Raw genomic sequence first — 22,031 nt, 5'->3', positions numbered from 1 at the left:
CCATAGGAAAGCATTATTCATTGCTTTCCTATGGTGATTCCGGCGACGCTGGAGGTCCTCATGCATAGCATGAGGACGTCCAGCGTCTTTTAAAACACTTTTCGTGTTTAAAGAACCCGGAAGTCCCTCTAGTGGCTGTCTGATAGCAAACCAATCTGGCAAATTTCAATGTGTAAAAAACAGAAAAAGGGAAAACCTTATATTTGACCTTGTAACTTTCCAAAACACAATAAAAACCGGTACATCGTGGATACTGTTGTACTTGTAAGACATTGCTGAACACAAATATGTGTATTTTTTTAGATTTTATTCATTTTAAATTGTTTCATATATAAATATTCGATGAAAACTAAAAGCCCTATTTCTCCTGAACAAAATGCTATATAATAAGCGTGGGTGCACTTAATATGAAAGAGGTAAATTATGGGCGAACACACACATACCTCGAATTCAGTATCTAGCCAAATACTAAAAAAGTTGTGGTGAGACCAAACATGATAAGACCCAATGGTTCTGCAAACTCAAATCTCGCTGTTGTGAATCATGTACATATTTCGGATACTTTGGGAACATTCTGCCTCGGGCACAGTAATTCAGAGAAATCGTGTTTCCACAGCTCTCCCCCTACATGTGTGAGATCTTGTATTGTATGAACCTGCTCGTGTATACGTGTCTTAACTTCTATGTGACATGTGATGCAGCTGCACATATCTGTAAGCTTATTGTAGGATCATTTCACTCTTGTTTTTTCATGAGATAAGCAGATTGTTCAATGATGTAATCCTTAAAACCCTGCTAGGCAATTTGGATATGCACAATATTGTCTTTAAAAATAGTGTCCAGGGTTGGCTGAGAAACCTCCTCTGTTTGCTGGGGCTTTGTAGAAAATGCACATTAACAGCAAACAGGGAATGTAGAGGTGTATCCAGCCTAGAATGTCCCTTTAACTAGTGTGTGACAGGCCTTGTGTTATTTTGTCGTTTAAAAGGAATACGATTTCTTTTTAACATGTTTACTTATCCCTCTATTTAACAAATATGTACTTGTGAGGCATGAAAAAGTAAATTTAAATGTAGAAATCCACACCTCCACAACTGGGCGCCTCCATGTTATCTCGAGCACTTGGCAGTCAGCACTTCAAGAAACATACAGAGACCAGGAGAAATTAAAACATGTTGTTTTTTTTGTTTGTTTTGTTTTTTGTCTCCTCTTCATTTGCAATGTTTGCTGTGGCTTTGCCTGTATCTGAAATTGATTTATTATGTCACAAATAATGATTAACACACTTTAACATTATCCTATTGAATTATTGCTATTTCATCGATTTGATTAACAAATACATTTTTTAATAATCTTTTCCGTTTATTACTATTTCAATATTGTAAATTTTCTTTTTATAGGAAAAACTGGACTTCTTCATGGGCTGTATTGCAAGGCTCATCCTTATTGTTACAAGGGACTGGAGCTAGCTGGGTAAGATTATTAGTATATCGGTCTACATCCGATCCAATTCACTGATCACTCTCCTGATATATGTTAAGATAGAGATATATAATCTAGTTTTAAAGGTATAGAAGTAGTTAGCATTATGCGTGTTCCTTTTTGTCTGGTATATTCTGTTTTATTTCTTCTCTAAACACATCTAATAAAAGGGCATGTTTAGCTTCTTTTATTATTTTTGATGACTTTTCTACAGAGATTTAAACATCTCTCTGTTTAGTGTTCCAGACGATTTGTTCATGTGGTGATAGTTTTTGGACAGTTGATCCTAGCTAGCTTTACTCTAGTATTCTGATAAATGGCTGTGTACATTAAACACAGGGGAATTTTGCAGTGTGATTTGACAGCAGTGTAGCCAATATCATCTTGGGCAAAGTGTGATCACAGTGATATGATTCTAGCCCATTAAGGGAACTTACTACATTATATTTACCTACTGTGTGGGAACATGTTTTCCATTCGGTTCCCTCAATAATGAAGCACATTTTAAAGGTGTTTCATTTGCACAATTCTACTACTTTTGAACAAAATTTTAAATTCACTGGGGTTCTTTCATGAGTCTATATTGGCACATGTAAAGGTACGAGTTAAAGAATGGATGAAAAAAATCACAACAGGGTTATACTTTCAAGAACCTGTGATGACAGGTTTGTTATTTATGAGAACATGTTGTATAAGTTCTGTATATTTTGACCACTTTACTATCGTAGAGATTTTAAATATTCATTTAAATGCTGAAATATGAAAATGTAATCTGTCCAAAATATAGCTTCTCCATTAATTTTTTGCTTCAGTGTTTTCTAGAAAATATAAAATGTTCATTATATAGGGGTTTAAATACAATCTGGAAGTATTTGTCATACATTATTAGGCCCCATGTTTTGTAATTGTTATGATTCTTAAAACTCCCTTTTTAATTAATTTAATTTGTTAAGAAAAAAAACACAAAACCTTATGATTTGTGCAGATACTGTTCTCAGATTTGTAGCAGTGCTTCCTGATTTTGCTTATAACCTGACCTACTCATAGTTTTTAATTATCTTGAGAACACTGGGGGGGAAATGGACAATTTCCCTACATATTTTTTAAGATGGTTTTTCCATTGGAATATGTGCACGGTCTTCTCTAGATTCGTGTTAAAGTGAGATTCGAAAATATGTAATTGCTTATAGATGTATGGAAGACATCCGAGATTCTGTGGATTCTAGTTACAAAGGATTTTATTATTTTTGGAGTGGGAAAGTCATGAGAATTTCCAGACACAAATGAGTGTTCTCTCTAGGAAGGCTTCAGTTTTAGAGCTTAGATTCTATTAATTGTTTTTTTTTTTTTTGTTTTTTTTTTATATATAGCACTTAAATCATTATGGTTATCACCTTCTACTCTGAATTATTGTAATAATTATAGCGCTACGGAATCTGTTGGCGCTATATAAATGGCAATAATAATAATAGGTTGAAATGCACCACTTTTCCGTCTGGTAACTTGAATGAATATATGATATAGAAGGAAATAGTGTTTTATAGAAAAAAAAAATGCAACCTGCAGTTGTTTTGCAATGGATTTGTCGGTGACTCTGAGAGCTTTAGAGAGGTTCTGTCACATTTTTCAATAACAAAACCTGTCTCCTAATTTTTGTTCTTTTTAGTGTTCTGTTTTTTACTTTCTCGTGCTGGACCTTTTTCATTAAGACTTAAATTTACTTGGGCAGCAGTTTCTTTAACTGTTAACGGAACACGATAGGGTCAGGAATAAACACTATTTAGGTGGCCAGCCTCTTTGACCCCTTAAATAAGTTAAAAACTCACATTTATTACAGTGCCGCTCTGATCTGCCTCTTTGGCTGAGATCATCAGAATTGATTATCTCAGCCAATCAAATGCTTTCCCAGAGTAGCCGAACTGAAAGCATAGCTGCCTTGGAGAATGTTCCTACTTTGGCTATTTTACCTTAAGTTTGAAATTCACTTTGAATTCTCACTTTAGTGAATAATCATGTATGTGAAACATGGCTGTTGCTTACCCCTAAATAGTAGAAATCCTGAAAGTGTAGTGGTAGGTAGCCGTGGTGTTAGCTCTGCATGTATGGTAGCTGAGCTGACGTGCAATCATTCCCACATTAATATTGCACAGAGCCCAGCTTTTTATGGTGATTTCCCTGCACCATTTCCAGAATCTTTCTTTGCGATCCCTATAAGCAGGATTGTATGCTATGAAGGTGCACATTCAAAAAAGAAAAGAGAACATAATTGTAAATCTGTCACCTCTTCATTAGCTCACGATTTCCAAGCAAAGTGAGTAAGTCAAAATAGATTTTAAAAAGTGTTTTCTTACAATGCAAGAGGTTTTTATGTGACCGGTTTACAGTCACTAGTGCTGGTCTGCTTTTTAGTGGTGTTTGTCTTGCCCTACCTGTAAACCTTGCATTGTTTATATGTTTTTTTTCCCCTTTCCTCAACAAGTCGCTCTGCTCACGTTGCTCAATTCCTGTGCTGCTGTTCTCGCTGCTGTCTGCCTGGAAAAATTCTGTCCGCCGTACTGCTGTCACCTGTGTAAACTCTGGCTCTGTATCTTCCATCAGTGTATGTGACGGCGTCCGTACTGCATGTCTAGAACCTACACTCTATTAAACTTCGCTTATACCTTAATGGCTTGTTTGATTAGACCTCACTAAAAATACTAATTTAAAGCTGCTCTTCAACATTCACTAGATGCAGTGGGTAATACCCAGAGAAAATATTGGATTATGTCCGTATTTACCCAATCCATATTTTATTCAGTGATAGTCGAATAAGCTTTTTTGCTGCCATGCCAGGAAAATCATTTAACCGTTTGTTGTTTTTGCTTTTAAACATTTGAAATATTATTGTCCATCGTTATAATCCAGTGATGGAGACGCTATGACAGTATTGTAATTTAAAAAAAAAAACAAACACATTACTGCAATGATCTGTGTTATCTTGCAGAATGTTTCAGAATAAATTCATAGTTCTGCTTATTTTGTGTTCACCCATGCTTTGCCTTCGAGTAGCAGCAACATTTAAGTGACAATTTAACACCTGCTGCAGCCTTGAATAGGCGCTTATCAATGGTCACTACTGGGCTGTAAAAGAAACAGCATGTCAAATTCATTTTAAATGGTTACCACACTCATTGGGATAGTTTATATAAAATGTGCAACTTTATAGCCATGGCATTAAATGGTGGCAAATGTTATGCAAACCTCTAATTTGTTTTATTTATGAAATATTGAAATTCTAACCTCCCAATAATGCCTCATTGCTTAGGGGTGACATAGGACTCATTATTCTAAGCATGATAGCCATCAAGTGTAAGATCTGGGATAGGTTGAGTGAAAAGGCTGATCTGCATAAGCCTTTATTTTATTCTATATTGTTTTTTAAACCTGCTACCCACCCACTGTTTTAACACATTATGTACTCAATATAAATCGGTTAGAATAGATTGTATTTGTGGCTGCTGATGAAATGCTGTCACTTTGATAAATAAAGGAGATCAGTTAGGACAGAGACGAGGTTGTGAGATGGAATGTCCGCTCAAATTCCAGAGGTCCCTGCAGCCATGGATCATTGAGAGTTTCTTGCAAACTGTGCAACATACAAATTATTAGAGAAAGAACTCCCATTCTAAGCTGTGCCCAGAAGACAACTTAGAAGCAAGCACGTTTTCTAGTGAGCTAGGTGGGTGCCAAAGGGATAGCCCCTTATTGACTTTATGGAGTCCTATAAATTATATGCGTAGTTCATATGCTACAAGAGACCGTACCAATAAAATTGTATTCGACAATAGACCGTTAGTTTATAATGTTTTTACCCCACAACTTGGCATTCACATTATTTCTCCAATACTCCAGACCTGAAATCACATTATCAAACCACTAAACAAGACCTCACTTTAAATATTTAGCCTGCTCTGTAGGTCATTTCCCAGATGAGGAAACATTTGACTAGTCCAAATAATTAAATTTGAAGTTATGCTAATAGGATAGACAGACATCATTTGGAGCAGTTTAAAGGACCAATAATGTTACAAATGAAATTATTATTTTTTTAATTTTGGATTGTTGCTTTTTTGCTTTTAGATTAAGGGCCTGTTTAAAAAAAACAAAACCAATAAAAAACAACAAACTTTAAATTAACTTGTTTAAACAGTACTTGGTCAGTCAGTCTCCCCTCCGCAGCCCCTCCTCCCTTATCATGACTGATCCAACCCTACAGCGTGTGAATGGCAATAGTAAAGTGCTGAATCTAATGCTTCTCTATGAGAAGCATTGGCGTGTTTTCTGCTTTATCATGCTGTACGTGCCTCTAGTGTGTGTCTTTAAGATAATTGTGAAGAGTAAGGGGAGCTGTCTAGAGTAGCATCCCTTGTAAAATTTCAGTTTTACAATGGATTCTGGGCTTGTTTAACCCCTTAAGGACCAAACTTCTGGAATAAAAGGGAATCATGACATGTCACACATGTCATGTGTCCTTAAAGGGTTAAACTCTAAAATACATTTCTTGGTAGAGCCGATCAGTGTCAGAGGCGAAGTCTATTATGTTGTAATTTTTCTACAGGACCAGAATACAATTTGCTGATATATTCTATATGTACATTAAACTGCTGAGCTATGTATTCACACAGACCTTTTTGTTTCCATAAAAAAAAATGCCTGCAGTAAGAATATTTTGGCATTAACACTTAATTAACATAATAACATCATGGAGTGAATCTCTCTAATTGCATTAACAAATATGTTGTACCTGCATGCTTATATCGGTTTGCTTCTCTCTATAGTCCTTGAAATTCTGTCATAAGGCATGAAAACACTGCAAGATGTATAAAGAAAAAGCCTTAACCTCATTAGAATCTCAATGGGGGGGAAAGAATGGCATTTTGCTTCGTTTATTGCCCTTATCAAAATATCTTTATTCTTATTCTGACAAGTCTTTGACATTCTTCTACGAAGGTCATAAAATATTAACCACAATATTTCTTTAGCTCTAGGGGAAGATGATTAAACCAGATTATTCTGTCTCGTAAATAGAGACTTACAGTTCTTTTGGGCATTCGTGATGCTTGTTGCTGCCATCATTAATTTCCAAGAGGATCTAATTCACTCTTGAAGTTGGTGGTGTGTCACTCCATGTAGAAGCCTGTTGCCATGGTAGTGTACACTTATATCAAGCTATATATTGTATTGCTTCCTGCTGGATTGTAAACTTGCAAGAACAGGACCCCCTCAGTCATTTCGTGCCAGTGTGCATCTACACATTTTGCATTTCAAGTAATGTTTTCTATACCAACGTGGTAGTAATCCTGTTCTATTGCACGGTGCTCCAGGACGAGTTTGCTTTTATAAAAATTAAATTGCAATGCCATCACATTCAACAGTGGCATTTATGTAGCAGCATTGTATCAACGTGCAGTGTTGTGTTTAGGACTTTATGAGCCTGGAGCTGAGCATTTGACAGGCCTACATTTTAGAGAAAAGTTGAATTTTATTTTAGTCGTCATGGTTGCTGTTATTGATTACATATGTCAAATATTGTCAATGTAACCATGTGCCACATGGGCTTTTAATTCTCCCTTCTGTGCGATTTAGAAAATTGTGCTCACCGCTTTAAAATAAGACATGTAACAGGAAATACAATTACAATACATAACAAGTGGAACATGTGCAAAATAGGAGAAATAAAGCTGAACATTTAAATTGTGGCTGCTTTGCGTCTACTTAAAAATCATTGCCGTTCAGCTTCCACTTCAATAGCCCCTATGTTAATCTGGCCCTCTCATCTTGAGCTTATCTGATGAACCGCAATCTTCTGGAAATTAAGGCCTCAATTTAATATTACTGGATAAACTTTTCAAACCATTTCATGTTTTTGGATAAACTTTTAAAGTTCTATATTAACAGTGAAAGGTTAACAGTGGCTATTAAATTTTTCTCTTTTTATTTTGAGCCAAGGAAATCTGGTACCTGCCTTGTATATTATTGTAGACTTGTTTGATTAACACTATAGATGTTAAACAAGATTTATTTTTGTTGTTTTCTGCCTTGTTAAGTCAAAATAATTGAGTGAATTTGTACTTAATTTAGTGAAACATTGTAGGGTTATTCTGCAGAATACACTATATTAAAGATAAATGTTACTCTTTGTATCTAGAAGTTTGGTGGTAACCAGTCCAAACCAGAGTTTACTGTTGATCTAAAAGGAGCAACTGTCGAGTGGGCCTCAAAGGACAAGTCCAGTAAGAAGAATGTTTTGGAGGTAAATGCTGTCAGTTCTATTCTAATCTGAGAGATTTAAAACTTTTGCCATGCATTTTTTTCTTTTTACTTTTCCTTCACTTGGCCATTGTCATTCTTTTATGTTTTATCAAAGTTAGTGTACTTTAAAAATTAATTCAATGCCTAATTGCTGGGATATAATACATACAACGTGGCATCCTAAACTGTGATTTGGTAAATGAATACTAGTGTAAGTATCCACCTAACTATTGCTTGGGTTTTCTTTAAGTCAAAACAAATCTGAATTTTATTTGACTACTGTAAATGACCATAACTCTTCTTGGTTTATTTAGTAAAACTTGTTTTCTATGTATATAGAATAAATTAACACATGTATGTTTATCTTTCGTTTAACAGCTAAAAACTCACACAGGGACAGAACTATTGATTCAGTCTGATAATGATGGTTGGATCAGAGAATGGTACACAGCCCTTTGTAACACTACCGGCAATCCTGTAAGTAATTATTTGTTTTCTAGATTGGTGGATACAGTGGGGAACTTCAGGGCAAGTGATAACTGTGGTGCCACCCAAAATCTGTCCCCAAATCCCTAAATCAAAGTTCTTAAAATAAATCCCCTGGGCCACAATTTGTTAACACGGCTCTACAGACAAGGGAAAGGGGCATTTCATTGTTTTGTCAAACAGGAATCAGAGAGTCCGTTTCTTAGGAGAAGCTACACGTCTGCATGTGTGTAGGTGTTTGTACATTTGCACATCTGTATTTGTTTGAATGTATGTGTCAAAGCTTAAAAAAAGAACCAAAAAAAAACAAACAAGCAACATTTATTTTGCATATGTTGTGCTATTGTAATGGAATAGATGGAAATAAGGAGCAAAATGTTATGTTTATTTCCGCAATAGGAGGCAAATGTCTCTGAATAGGAGTTCATACTTTAGAAACATGATCTGCATATGGATTCTAGACGTCTGGCAGTCTCCTATTCACACCAGTAGTGACTCTGTTGCTGCTATATAAATGATAATAATAATAATAGCCTTTCTGTCTTAGTTTATTTCTAGGAAGATGCAGCAAATATCTTAGTATTTTCTTTTTTACAGATATAATAAATACACTGTAGTTTTATCTAATTGAGGCTTGTCTGCAGCCTTGATACGATTACTTCAGAGGACACACATTTAAAATTAATATGCACATTTGTAGACCAGTCCTGATAAATTGGGGCCATGCTTGTCAGAGCACTAGGATGATGTACCTGTTTTAAATTAGACACCCTGCTATTTATGTTGGCAGTAAACCTCGTCAGATCTCTTAAAAAACCTGGCAGAATTACTTTCTTGTTTAACAATACCTCTCACTCCTCTGTTTCCAGATACGGGAGTCTGACGAAGCATTTGAGGAGAATGTGCCTGATTCCCCGGTAGAAAAACATGGAAAAGAAAAGCACGATAAGGAGAAGGAGCACGACAGAGATTCAAAGAAAAATCGATGTAAGTCATTTTAACACACGCTTCTATAACTGCTGAGCAGTAAGTGCATTATTCTAAAATATTGCCAATGGAATGTTGAGTCCAATAACACCACACTGTCAAAATCAATAACCTTATCTTTTAAGTGTATAACAAAATTGATGCACCTTAAAGATGGTTTGCTTAATCACATGAAAAAAATCTGAATAAATCCTTTAAAGGTGTAAAACAGGAAGTCAGGTAGAAACCTAAAGTTTAGTCCTGGTTACATATTACCTTGGATATGCAAATAAATTGTATTTTTATTTTTTTATTTTGTTTTATAGTTAATTTTTTATTGTTTGGAAGGCACTCCATGCACCATACCCAGTACAACTTGCTACAGAAGTTATGGTGAAAGGATTCTAGAGATGCAGTCCTTTTTTGTTTTGTCAGAGTTCAGGCGGTTTAACAAAAAACAAAACTGCAGATTCCCAGAAGCTTCCCCCAGGTTTCTCTTTTCTCATTATTGTTCAATATTACCTAGATAAGCAAGAGGAATTAGGCCATGCCCAGCCAAATCCACACGTTAATCATGAATCACTTACCAGAAATAGAAAGGTGAAACATCCTCGAGTGATAACCCAAGTAGACAGGTGGGCTCTGGGTGTTAGACAATTGGAGGAACCCAACAAACTGCAGTGCTAGGAATGTCTTTTAGAAAGCTTTATTGCAAAGTTTGCTGGACCCTTCATGTTACACTTTTCTGTGTTTACAGCAATAAAACCTGGAAGCAGCATTGATAATTCCGAGCAGAAGAAGACTAAAACAAAACTAAAGAAATTTCTCACTCGACGCCCAACAATGCAAGCTGTTCGCGAGAAAGGTTACATTAAAGGTAAGTTCCTTTTTATCAGATCCAAATGTAAGCTGTATCTGTGATGTTTGTTTTTCGGGGGGCTAGAATATGAGTGCTTACTTAGTGTTGCAGGCATATTAACATTATTCTATCGCTCACACAAATATTTAATATTATATTTTTATCTAGAATAATATGCTGCTATAATGCAGTTTAGTATTACTGTGGAATTAACCTTCATGTAATGTGGAAATAAAAAGTATTTTCCAAAACCTAGGCTTTTCCTACATCTTATTATGTTGCAATAAGTTGTATCTTTTTTATTTTTTTCTTGTCTTTTATGTTGTGTTTTATTTTTTTTTTATCACACATTAATTTGGCACATGCACACAAACTCTCTTAACCATAGGGAAGGTCTTGGACAGCAAAATCAATGAATGATTGATTTTTAGTATAGTAAAGGGATATATCCGGTACTGTATTTGTTTTCGAAATGTAACGGTAAAAGATTTTTCGTTTTTCTTTTTTGTGTGAAAGTAAACTAGGTAGACAGATTTACCTTTACTCTCCCTCCACCGTACCGATATTTCATTATGTGAATGTACAGTGTTATCTCATAGCATTGAATACTATTCGCACATTACTATTGTAATGTAATGCTGTACTGTGCTTTTTCAAGTAAGTCCTATTTATTCCTGTGCGTGAAGCACTGTACATGTGTGTGATGGGATTCATTCTATACTTCTTGTATTGCTTTCAGTAAGAGACCAGGTACTGGATGAAGTATCAATTTACAGCATGGTTTTACGCAGCCTCTGGTGCAAATGGATCAATAACTTGCAAGACCTGGTTTCTCAACCTGTGCTGTGCGTACCCAGGGGGTAGACCAGAAGCAGATAGAGCTACAGCTTAAAATAGTCACTGACTGGCCCTGCCATCACTCACCCTGCACGCAGAGGTGGGTGTCTAATTAGGGAAGTTAGGCAGTTTCCAATGATTTCCGAACGCTATTTTGGATAGCATCCTCACCTCTGGGGTGACAGGTGTGTGCATTGCTCCATTGAAGGCTCTCCCTGGTAGTCTCTAGCACGATAAGTCCTGTTCTGTGGCCACCTCACACTGACCTTGGCTGTAAAGAGCTCAGATTTCTGCCTGCCAGGCAATATTTGCATAGACAGGACAAACAGAGTTTCAGGTTGTCACTGGTGCTTGGCAACATATCCTTTTGTTGAATTTTAACCCAAATGGGGATAGGTTGGGCAGTGGTGACACAATGCGGGTCTTATGCCGTTACACTTCTGTGTGTGTGTAATATTCTAATTTTCTGACTTTTATACTTCAGATTAATAGTTCACACACTCCTCCATACATGCACAATATTCACATTGTCATGTTTATTTAAAAACATATTCTTTACTACCTTTAATCAGGCTTGTTCTCCAATATGGGATTAACCAAAATATCCCATACACATTTCATTTTGAGTTTAGAAATGACTTTCTTAAGGCAAGAGTACTTAATGCAGTAATACGATCTGTATCTAAATTGTAATAATTGTAGGCGTTGAATTACAGATAAGGGAACTGTTGAGGATTGAAGTGGGATGGCCTAGGCATTCAATGGTGCAAATATCAGTTAATATTACAAGTAAACGGTTTGGTTTGTAAGACATCTTTTCCAAACATGAGTACGATTCAAGTTTGTTTGCCCAGCAGAAACTCTTGCCAACCTTGTGATTCCTGAAAACAAATACCCAAAATTCAATGCAACACTCACATTTCTTTCCCAAGAGGCATGCATTTAAAATTGGAATCTGTAATTATATTTTCAGAATAATTAATAGAATTTTGTGTGCACCCCTTGTGAAGTGCCTGTTACCTGTAACTTTCTGCAGATTGTTAATGAGTTTTCCTTGTGTTGTAGATCCTGTATTTGGCTCCAGCCTTGCCAGTCTTTGTCAGAGAGAAAACACTACAGTGCCAAATTTTGTCAAGCTGTGCATCGATCACGTTGAGGAACATGGTATGTGAAGTATTTGTAATGCTTGACTGATTTTCTTTCTCAGTGTAACCGGTTTTTGGAATAGCTTTAATTCCATCTGGTTTTATGCTTCTCCTCGGACTGTTTTTTCCAGTAAGTGCCAGTAGAACAGATCTGAGTTGGCTTTGTAAACACCTGCCCTGACTTTCTATGCTGCAGTCTAACTTAGTAGATTTTAAAATGGTCTTCAGCACCCTCCTACAAGCCTGTTTTGGGGAATCTATCAACCACTAATGAGGAGTCCTACAAATGTACGTGAAATTGTTTTGTTCTGGATTCATGGTCCTAAGGAATTAAACTGACATTTCATAAACTTACTCAGATTGGAGTACTCCATAAATAGCAGTGAAGGGTAAAACATAAATAAATCTCTAAATGCACATTTATATGGAAACAAAAACTAACATGAATGGAACAAAACCTAATGTGCTGTGCAAAATCCTAAGGACAATTCCATTACATTCATCAACTTTTCTGACAGCAGTTTAGTTATTTTTCTTTCAGGGCTATACTATACCTAAGAAAAGAAAAGGTTACCTGCGCTCTCTCCTTAATCCCTATGTATATTTAGACAAATGAAGGTCATTTAGTTGCTCCAATGGCCATTGGAGGGAATGCCCGCCTGCCAACGTCAAGGCAGACCCCCCCTAAGCGGGTCCTAACACTGACCCTTCATCCTGCTTCCTTGAGCTTCTGGCAAAGATACCTCTAATGAGACAGAGAGGGGTATTTTTTATATACACCCCTATATACTTATTAACCCTTAATAGGGAACACATGGGATGGGCGGCATCATTGTAACCAGGCTGTGTGATACAAAGTAAATACAAATACAAAAAGATAAGTCCTGCGCTCACTCCCATTGCTACTGGGCCGGCAGCAATGACTACAGTACACATCAGCCCCAATATATAGTAAACAAGGCTGTGTGATACAAAGTAGGTATACTATACCTAACCTGTTCTCCTTATCTGAAAGTCTCTTGCCAAAGAGGACTAAAATACAAAAAATGATAGCTTTTGCACAATTAAAGATTGTGTTTTGCCAATTAAAACAGATTTTTATTTTTTTTTAAAATGAAGCTTTATTGTTCAATTTACTGGAACCTACCATATAAAAGTGAAAACAATTTGTGGGAGGGTTATAATTGTCGATATAAAAAAAAAAGTAAATGGAATGTTGGAAATCATGTTCTTGATTGGGAATGCGAGCAGAGTTTAGTGTGATTTTTGGTGTTTTATATGTAGAGAGAGACCATAACTCCTCCCCTCACCCGTTCCCTTATCTGATATCCTATGCCTGTTTCAGAAGCCTGCCCACAGTTGCGGTAGTAGGTGCCCTCTGGGATAAATTCCTGAACTTGTTTGACAGGAGTAACGCATTGCTAGCTAGCTCACATTCCGGAAGCATGTGCACTAGACTTTCACCTTGGCTGACTGGGCTCTTCAAGAAACCCAGTGATGGAAAGGAAAAACGTTAGCAGCCCCCATTAAAGACGTTAAAATATGTATAGTCTGTGCCAGCTGAGATTTACAGCTGCATTATTATATTGAACTATATTGACCTATGAAAAGAAGTCATTAATAATATATATTTAGTTATTAAATATTTTACCAGGAAAGATACATTGAGATTTCTCTCATTTTCAACAATAGGATACAATATTACAAAAATACAATATACAAACTATATATACATACACATACATAAATGTAATACATAAACGGTGATAAATATATTCAACCATGACAGGTGCATTCTGTGCGGGGGTATATTGCCATAGATCTCTTAAAAGATTTTAGATTGAATGAAGATTTGACTGTGTCCCTGAGGTTATTCCATAATTGCAGTGCTCTGTAAGAAAAGGAGGATCGAGTCACTTTATTTTTGTATTGCGGTATGCTAAGTATCATGCTAGTACTGGATTGAAGGTTTATACCAGTATTTCAGTATGCAATCATTTATTTAATATATATATATTTACGTGTAACCTCTAATATATAAATAGTGTAGATTGGATTAGGCGTATTAGTCCAGGAGACAATGCCAAAATACCAGAGTATTATATATATTTATATATTAAAGAAACCAAGAGGGCTGCACTCACCAAAACATGCTACTTTATAGGATGCTGCTGGTGCCAAAATACAGAATCCAGCGCACTCGCTTATTCACTAAACATTGATTTCAAATCTTAGAAATTGTAATAATTTTATTTAAAAACACCTCACCTAGGCAAAAAAATAATGGGGGTTTAGTTACATTATATGATCATAAATTGCATAAACCAGCCACACAGTCAGTGTACTCCATTCTTGGCAGGTCCTACTCTCGCAACCTAATGCTTGTCCTTATGAGATTAATCCACTTACTTGGGAAATATCCTTACTGGGACTCTCTGCAAGTCCAGGCTAAATAGGGTCCTGAAATGAGGCACCTGTGACAGGGAGGGGTGCAAAACCAAGGAGTAGGCCTGGACTCCCAAATATATAAATAAAACCAAGAGGGCTGCACTCACCTGAACATGCTTACATTGTAGGGTGCTGCTGGGGCCGAAATATACAAAATACCGAATCCAGCACCCTCCCTGTCAAAGGTGCCTCATTCCAGGACCCTATTTAGCCTTGACTTGCAAAGAGTCCCAGCAAGGGAGTATTTCCCAAGTAAGTGGATTAATTTCATAAAGGCAAGCATTAGGCTGCTAGAGTACAATAATGGGGTACATTGACGTTGTGGCAGGCTTATGCAATATATGATCATATAATGTAACTAAACCCCCATTATTTTTTTGCCTAGGTGAGGTATTTTTAAATCAAACTATTACAATCTCTAAGATTTGAAATACTTGTTCAGTGAATAAGCGAGTGCGCTGTATTTTATATATTAATCTATCTTCTTTTATTCTTTTTTTTGTTTTATTATAAGGTCTCAAGCAACTGCAAATGAATTGTTAGTCTGTCACTGCGATCACTGTTACAATGTTTCATCCGATGAATTCTATTGAAAAATAAAATGATAGATTTTTTTTTTTTTTTTTTTTAAAGTAAAACATTAAAAAAAAAATATTTTTTACAATTTTTACCCTCTTAGTGTTGGTCACAGTATCAGCTGTTTATACTGCGATCAGTCATTTTGTTTACATTTTTGGCTTGGGTGTAGGGTTTTCTGTGGATGGAAGTGGGAATTGTGTTATCGACTTTTACAAATGGTATGCCATGATGGTGTTCATTTTCTTTCCTGGGCTGCCCTATGGTCTCAAATGAAACATAGGCCTAGCAAAGCAATCTGGCAAATTTCAATATGTATAAACTGAAAAGGGGAGAGCCCTATATTTGACCCTGTAACTTTCCAAAACACCATAAAACCTGTACATTTGCGGACATCGGTTTACTCATGGAACATCACAGCATGTATATGTTTTATTGCAGTGAAAATATTATGACATTCTCATTCATTTCCATTAGTTAAAATGCCATACAGACTTTGGAAATTAAAATGTCTTAATTTCTCACACTTTTTTAGATTTTCTTCATAATGAATTGTTTCATATATAACTTGTTGATGTGAAATTTAAACCATGTTTCTCCTGAACAGAGTGATGTATAATAAGTGTTGGGTGCACTTAATATGAACAAGGTGAGTTTTGGTTGAATTCACATATAGCTCAAATTATAGCTTTTGTTTTGGTTCAGAACTTGTACAATTGCTTCCGTCCTTAAGTTAATTGTATGCCTCAATATTTTTGTCTGTTTTTAGGACTGGATATTGATGGCTTGTACAGAGTAAGCGGAAACCTTGCTGTGATACAAAAGCTGAGATTTGCTGTTACTCACGGTAAGATTCTTTCTCGGTTCTTCTTTAGAAGACCTATTTACCTGCTTTTTCCATAACATTATGTGAGACCAGATTTCCTTCATCAATGCTGTTTTAACATGTTTCTCCCAGCAAGAGTTAAGTGATTCTATGACTATATATAATGGTTACAAAATTACCTTAAAGAAAGAAATTAAAATCATTTGTCTGTACATATGTGCATTTTTTGTTTTATTTTTTATTACAGATGAGAAATTAGACTTGAATGACAGCAAATGGGAAGACATACATGTGATTACCGGTGCTTTAAAGATGTTCTTCAGAGAACTGCCTGAGCCACTCTTTACCTTTAACCATTTTAACGACTTTGTGAATGCAATCAGTAAGTAAAATATTGCTTTTCATAAATCCATCACATTATAAAAAACCTCTTCCCCATGTAATCTTTGTAGAATTCTTCGTTAGTGGTACATAGTGTGACGGTAATAGCACATTATGTGACTATTTCTGCCCAGTAAATCTTGCTGGCAGTAATTAAATATTACCACTAGGTGTCACTGTATGACAGACACTCAAATATATTCAGATCCACGTATATTTGTAAGGCATAATTCATGGCAAACAATCTTCTTTTCAGAGCAAGAACCCAAGCACCGTGTTCAAGCAGTCAAAGATTTAATTAAACAGTTGCCAAAGCCAAACCACGACACAATGCAGGCTCTTTTCAGACATCTCAAGCAGTAAGTGTAATGCATTTAAAGCACAAATAGATTTGTCATTGCATTTCTTTTTAGTTCCTGTAAGTGGTTTTGCAGCTAAGCTGGTGGGTTTGTTTTGTTATAAAGCAGTGGGCTGAACAGAGCCAAACTTTTATTGAAGCCCTGAAACAATACATTCAAAATTTTGGTTGTTTAGCACATCTAGTCGTGTGTGTGTGTGTGTCTGTGTCTGTGTGTCTAGATAAAAGACAACTTAACCAAGCTTCTCCTTTTAATTACCATCTAGTCTCCTCCTGCTCAGTTATTCATCAAGCTTCCTGAATGGATTATATACATACATTACTCAACTTGTTTAAAGTGGCACTGTCACCCTCCCCTCTTAAATAATGAGTATTTTATAAAGATAAAATCTTTATGAAATACTCATATTGAGTGTGTTGAAATTCCAACCCAGTCAAAAGTTATACTGTGGGGGGGAGGAAATAATGCAAAGTCCCAAGACTGTGACAGTGCTGCTTTAATTGAAGATATCTGATTGACCCTTTTACATAAACACTCCACTGTAAAAATAAATATAATTTTTTTTTAAATCCACGTTTAGTAGATATACACTGATAAAATACATATCTAAATACAAATATTTTTATAATTGGGGTATATCTAAAAACTGCTTGTAAAAGTAGCAGATCTTTTGTCTGCCGTCTTTGCAAGCCTTCCCCTACTAACCCCGCCCAGACTTTCTGTGGCTGTCCAATCACAGACTTCCCAATGCTGCTCAATGAGCATGGCAGGTGCTCTGGGCAATGACTGGTGATCGAGTTTAACTCCACTGAGCTATACAACCAGGAAGTAGCAGATCAGGTTGTCTGACAATCAGGAAGGTGTGTAAGGTTCATTTAGAAAAGTACCAATTTTGATTGAAATGTGCACTTTTTGTCAAATACAAAAAGAGGAGACAGTTTGACTAGAATACTTTTCTGCTCTTGATTATGGTTTACCTAATTCTTTTTGTAATTTGTTTTTATGTCCTAATTGTACAGTGCTTTTAAAACTATGCACTGTATTCATTGTACGAATAACAAGTATACCTTTCCTCCACTGATTTTTCACCTTTCTCCTTGAAGTGTGTCAGTAATCCTATCTGTCACTTTTTAAATCGTGTTATACACTAGCCATAGGCTCTGTGTTTAAAATCAAGGCATACAATTTCACATGCCCTTTCTAAGAGCTAGAGATCCCATTAGGGGTTAAGAAATAGAAGTGAATATGCATGAATTTGTTTTGCAACTGTAAATGAATATTTTGTGCTTGTTTGAGTGTCCATCTAATAATTGCTTGCAAACCCTTTTTTTGTTTGTATTCAATATTTGCTCACTCTGCATGCATATATAATTATTAATTAAGTTTAATGTTATCCTCGATATCTAACATTATCTTTTATATTCTCTGTCCATGATATTCAGCAAATAATTTATATTATTTTGTCTTCCTTCAGTGTTGTGGAAACTGGAGAAAAGAACAGAATGACTTTTCAAAGTTTAGCAATTGTTTTTGGACCAACTTTATTGAAACCAGAAACCGAGACGGGTAACATAGCTATCCACACTGTTTACCAGAATCAAATAGTGGAACTCATTCTATTGGAATATAACACTATTTTTGGGCGCTGAGTTTAAATTTAACTTGTGGAGTAACCACTCAATGACCATCTCATTTCCAAGGACACAACTTATTTTCTCAATTCACCTTATTGAATTTCATTTGTGGACCAAGAACCCCCTTGACTATTTTATTATTTTTTTGCACTTTTATGGTGTTTGGACATCAATCTTCTAACATGTTTCCAATTTTCCTCTCTCGACATAATGATATACTGAGATGTTTTACAATGTACACGCACATGCAAATTAACAGAAGAGTCTAATGCACACACTGGATTTACTGGAAATAAAGCTACTAACTTCATACCATAGATATGAACATTTAATCACTATTGCTGTTCTGAAGTGTTTGAAGCTGATCTTGGACTGTGTGAAAACAGTTGCCGATTTTACTAAACTTGCATTGTGTTTGTGTCTTGATGTAAACCCGAGCAATAGTCTGTGTTGGCATGCAGTAAAAATCTTCAGCCATTGCTAACAAAGCTCTTTGTATAGTGTTTTAGAATGGAATGCTTTTTAACAAAGAAAAAAAAATCTCCTTTTGGTTTTCCTAGATATTTAATTTGCTGAATATATTTGGCATTTCCCTTGTTTCCTTGGCCGCAATGAACTGAACATTAGTATTATTTGGAAAACACTGAAATCACTCTATCAGTAACTATTTATCAGTGTGTTTGACTATGGCTGACTTTTAATTATTTGTGTGTGCCAGTTATTTTCCATTTTTTAGCTGTGCTCTAACATTGAGAATAGAATCTAACTTGGAAGTTGATACTATATTTTTATTGATATAATAATTCTTTGGTATTAAACATTTTTGTCACTGTAAATAGAAGCTAAGGTTTTCCAGAACCTTTTGGCTCCTTGTATATAATGAAGTTGGTGTATAGTCTAAATTTGCTTTGTATTTCAAATCTTTCTGGATATAATTTTGACATACAGGCAGGCAGTTTTTTTTTGTTTGTTTTTTTTTCTCGGATTTTAAATATTTTATTTGCAAGAACACATTTGAAGTAGGCAAAGGTACTGGAAATATTTAATAGGCTCAGTCTGTCAAGCCAATGCGTTATTTAAGATGTATAGTATATTTTAGAAAAAAAAAAAGAGAATCCACATAACATTAAATCCTATATTTTGGCGTGCTTGTTGGTAAATGGTACCCACGTACGAATTGGTAAATGCTTTAAGGAACAAAATGTCAATTGCAAGTACGGTATTTCTTTTATATTAATAATGTAAGCCAATTTGTAAAATAAAAGTGAATTTGGAAGATTTTGTTACAGGGAGTACGGCCTGAGAATTATTTTTATGATTTTCTTTTTGTAGGCCATCAGCTGTTGCACTTTGTATTTCTCTAATGTCCACTCCAAATAAAAATACACAGAGTACAAATTATATTTAAGAGGTTTAGTAATGTGTCTTTAATTTTGGATTTCTCATTAGAGCATCCAAGTGCTATTTCCAATAAGAGTCGATATTGGGTGTATTTACTAAGCAGGGAAATTAGAAAAATTCAAGAGACCGGATTTAGACAAACTTCAGGCTAAAATATCCAATTTTTAAATTTTTTTTCAATCTGACCATTCTGGTCTACAGTTTTTTTTTGTTTTTTTTATTTACTTTCCCTCACTTTATGACTAAACCCTTGTTTAAAATTGCCCTTTGAGGACCTTGAGGGATATACGGCAAAATGAAGCACCTAAACCATTAAAATGTTTACTTGAAGACCGGTATTAACTCACAAAATAGCCCTAAAGTAGTTTTAAGATACTGTCTCAGTATTAATCTAGCCATGCAAGTGTGACAATTAAAGAGCCCCGGCATCTTTTCGTGGTTTTGGTGTGGATATGAATCTTCTACATTATCTGAGCTGCAGAAGATGGGTCGATCTTGAGTAATTAGAGCTCCTGTTAATGTCAAACAGCAAAAAATGCTTGGTGTTCTCCTTCAATGACCTTATTGCCAACAAATAAGGTCATATTTTAGTCTAACAAAATGCCTTTGGATGGTTTTGTCTCTGCATTATAGCAGATGGGATTGGAACCAGGACTACGCTTAAGAAATTTCAACACCTATTTTAGGAGTGCGTAGAGAAAGCACATTTGATATGTATTGAATTGACATTGTTCACCAAGGTCATGACAGGTCGAACCAGATTCTTAAAGAAATGGCTCAGCCAGGCCAAATGATCTTTGAGGCCTCTTGATATGTTCCAAAGGATACAAGATGTTCAGCATTTTTAAATGGAATCCATTGTAAAATTACCATGACTATATCGCTTTATAAACAAAAAATAATAGACTAGTTTGTACATCCTGTGTTGGAAATGACATGTAAAAGGATTAGTAGTGATCTTAAATGCCACAAGTTCACTCTTTGGTGGGGGAGGCGGACATGTATACAATTCAAACTGTTAATAAAAAAGAGAATTTGTACACGTACTGACTGACATTTTATTTAGAATGTATTTTGGTAGCTGTTGTATTTTTGAATGTTCTGTACTGTCCATTACAAATAAAACATGCATAGTATAGTATGTGTTAATAAGTGAGAACAGTATAGTAGTGTTTTTATTTTAGTTTGAATGTTTTTTCGTTAAGCACCATGTTCACTAAAACATAATACAAATTAGGAAGATAGTCCTGAGTTGTTTTCCTTGGATATATTATAAAACCTATAAACTAACTAACTCGGGGGCTTTTCAAACTCCAAAATGGAGTCCGCACTCTGGATTTTGTACTGACAAATAAACGCTATACTATAGACCAGTGGTAGTCAACCTTTTTCTAACTACCGCCCACTAATGCATCTTTTTGGTTGAAAAAATTTCCTTACCGCCCACCAGTTTTCGCGCAAGTGCGGAATATTTTTTTCGAAAGGAGGGTGTTTTAAAAAAAATAAATGTACGTACATTTATCTTTTTATTTGCAATTAATGCATGTTTATAATGTTTTTAACTTTATAAAAAGTTTAATGAGAAAACAATAAAGTAAATTGAAATTACCTTTACTAGTGATTAATGAGATCCTTGAGGTTGTAAGGAACAAACGAAGGTCTCCTCTTTCGGTGATATTCAGACGACTTCTCTGTTTGCGCATAATATGATTTCTCATCTGTGCGTCAGCTCCCCTCTTCTCCCTCCTCAATTCCCCTCCCCACCTTTTTTCCCCCCTTTTTTTAACCTTCCTTATAGCAATGCCCAGTAGGAAGGCTGAGCTAGGTATCCCACTATAACAGACTGGCACACATACATACAGACATACAGACACACATACAGACATACAGACACACATACAGACATACAGACAGACAGGCACACACACACACACACACACACACAAAGACATACATACAAAGACACATACACATACAGACAGACACAAGAAACAGACACACATACATACACACATATATACAGACAGACACACACACGACACATACATACACACATATATACAGACAGACACACACACACGACACATACAAAGACATACATACAAAGACACACACACACAAAGACATACATACAAAGACACACACACACAAAGACATACATACAAAGACACACACACACAAAGACATACATACAAAGACACACACAAGACACACACACAAAGACAAGACACATGTATACAGACATACACACACACACACACGACACATACATAAGACACACACACAAGACATACATACAAACACAAGACACATGTATACAGACATACACACAAGACACAT

General features: G+C 35.6%; 1 protein-coding gene across 10 annotated transcripts in view; it reads left to right on the top strand.

Moving 5' to 3' along the window:
- The window catches only part of ARHGAP12 (Rho GTPase activating protein 12), an 80,046-nt gene extending 59,312 nt beyond the window's left edge, over nt 1-20,734 (top strand). For 8 of the 10 annotated variants that reach the window (XM_063452606.1, XM_063452612.1, XM_063452616.1 and 5 more), the window contains 10 exons: nt 1,401-1,473; nt 7,670-7,774; nt 8,152-8,250; nt 9,129-9,246; nt 9,983-10,102; nt 11,987-12,085; nt 15,860-15,937; nt 16,164-16,298; nt 16,554-16,656; nt 18,131-20,734. In XM_063452606.1, the coding sequence (XP_063308676.1) occupies nt 1,401-1,473; nt 7,670-7,774; nt 8,152-8,250; nt 9,129-9,246; nt 9,983-10,102; nt 11,987-12,085; nt 15,860-15,937; nt 16,164-16,298; nt 16,554-16,656; nt 18,131-18,305 (1,105 nt within the window). In that variant the 3' untranslated portion in view covers nt 18,306-20,734. The remainder of the gene's footprint in view (nt 1-1,400; nt 1,474-7,669; nt 7,775-8,151; nt 8,251-9,128; nt 9,247-9,982; nt 10,103-11,986; nt 12,086-15,859; nt 15,938-16,163; nt 16,299-16,553; nt 16,657-18,130) is intronic. The other 2 variants (XM_063452611.1, XM_063452607.1) reach the window with 1 other exon arrangement.
- The last annotated feature ends 1,297 nt before the right edge of the window (nt 20,735-22,031 follow it).

Source organism: Pelobates fuscus, chromosome 4 (genome assembly GCF_036172605.1).
Source record: "Pelobates fuscus isolate aPelFus1 chromosome 4, aPelFus1.pri, whole genome shotgun sequence".
NCBI classification, from domain to species: Eukaryota; Metazoa; Chordata; class Amphibia; order Anura; family Pelobatidae; genus Pelobates; species Pelobates fuscus.
The sequence above is the reverse complement of the archived record's forward strand: the minus strand, read 5'-3'. Positions and strand labels throughout refer to the sequence as shown.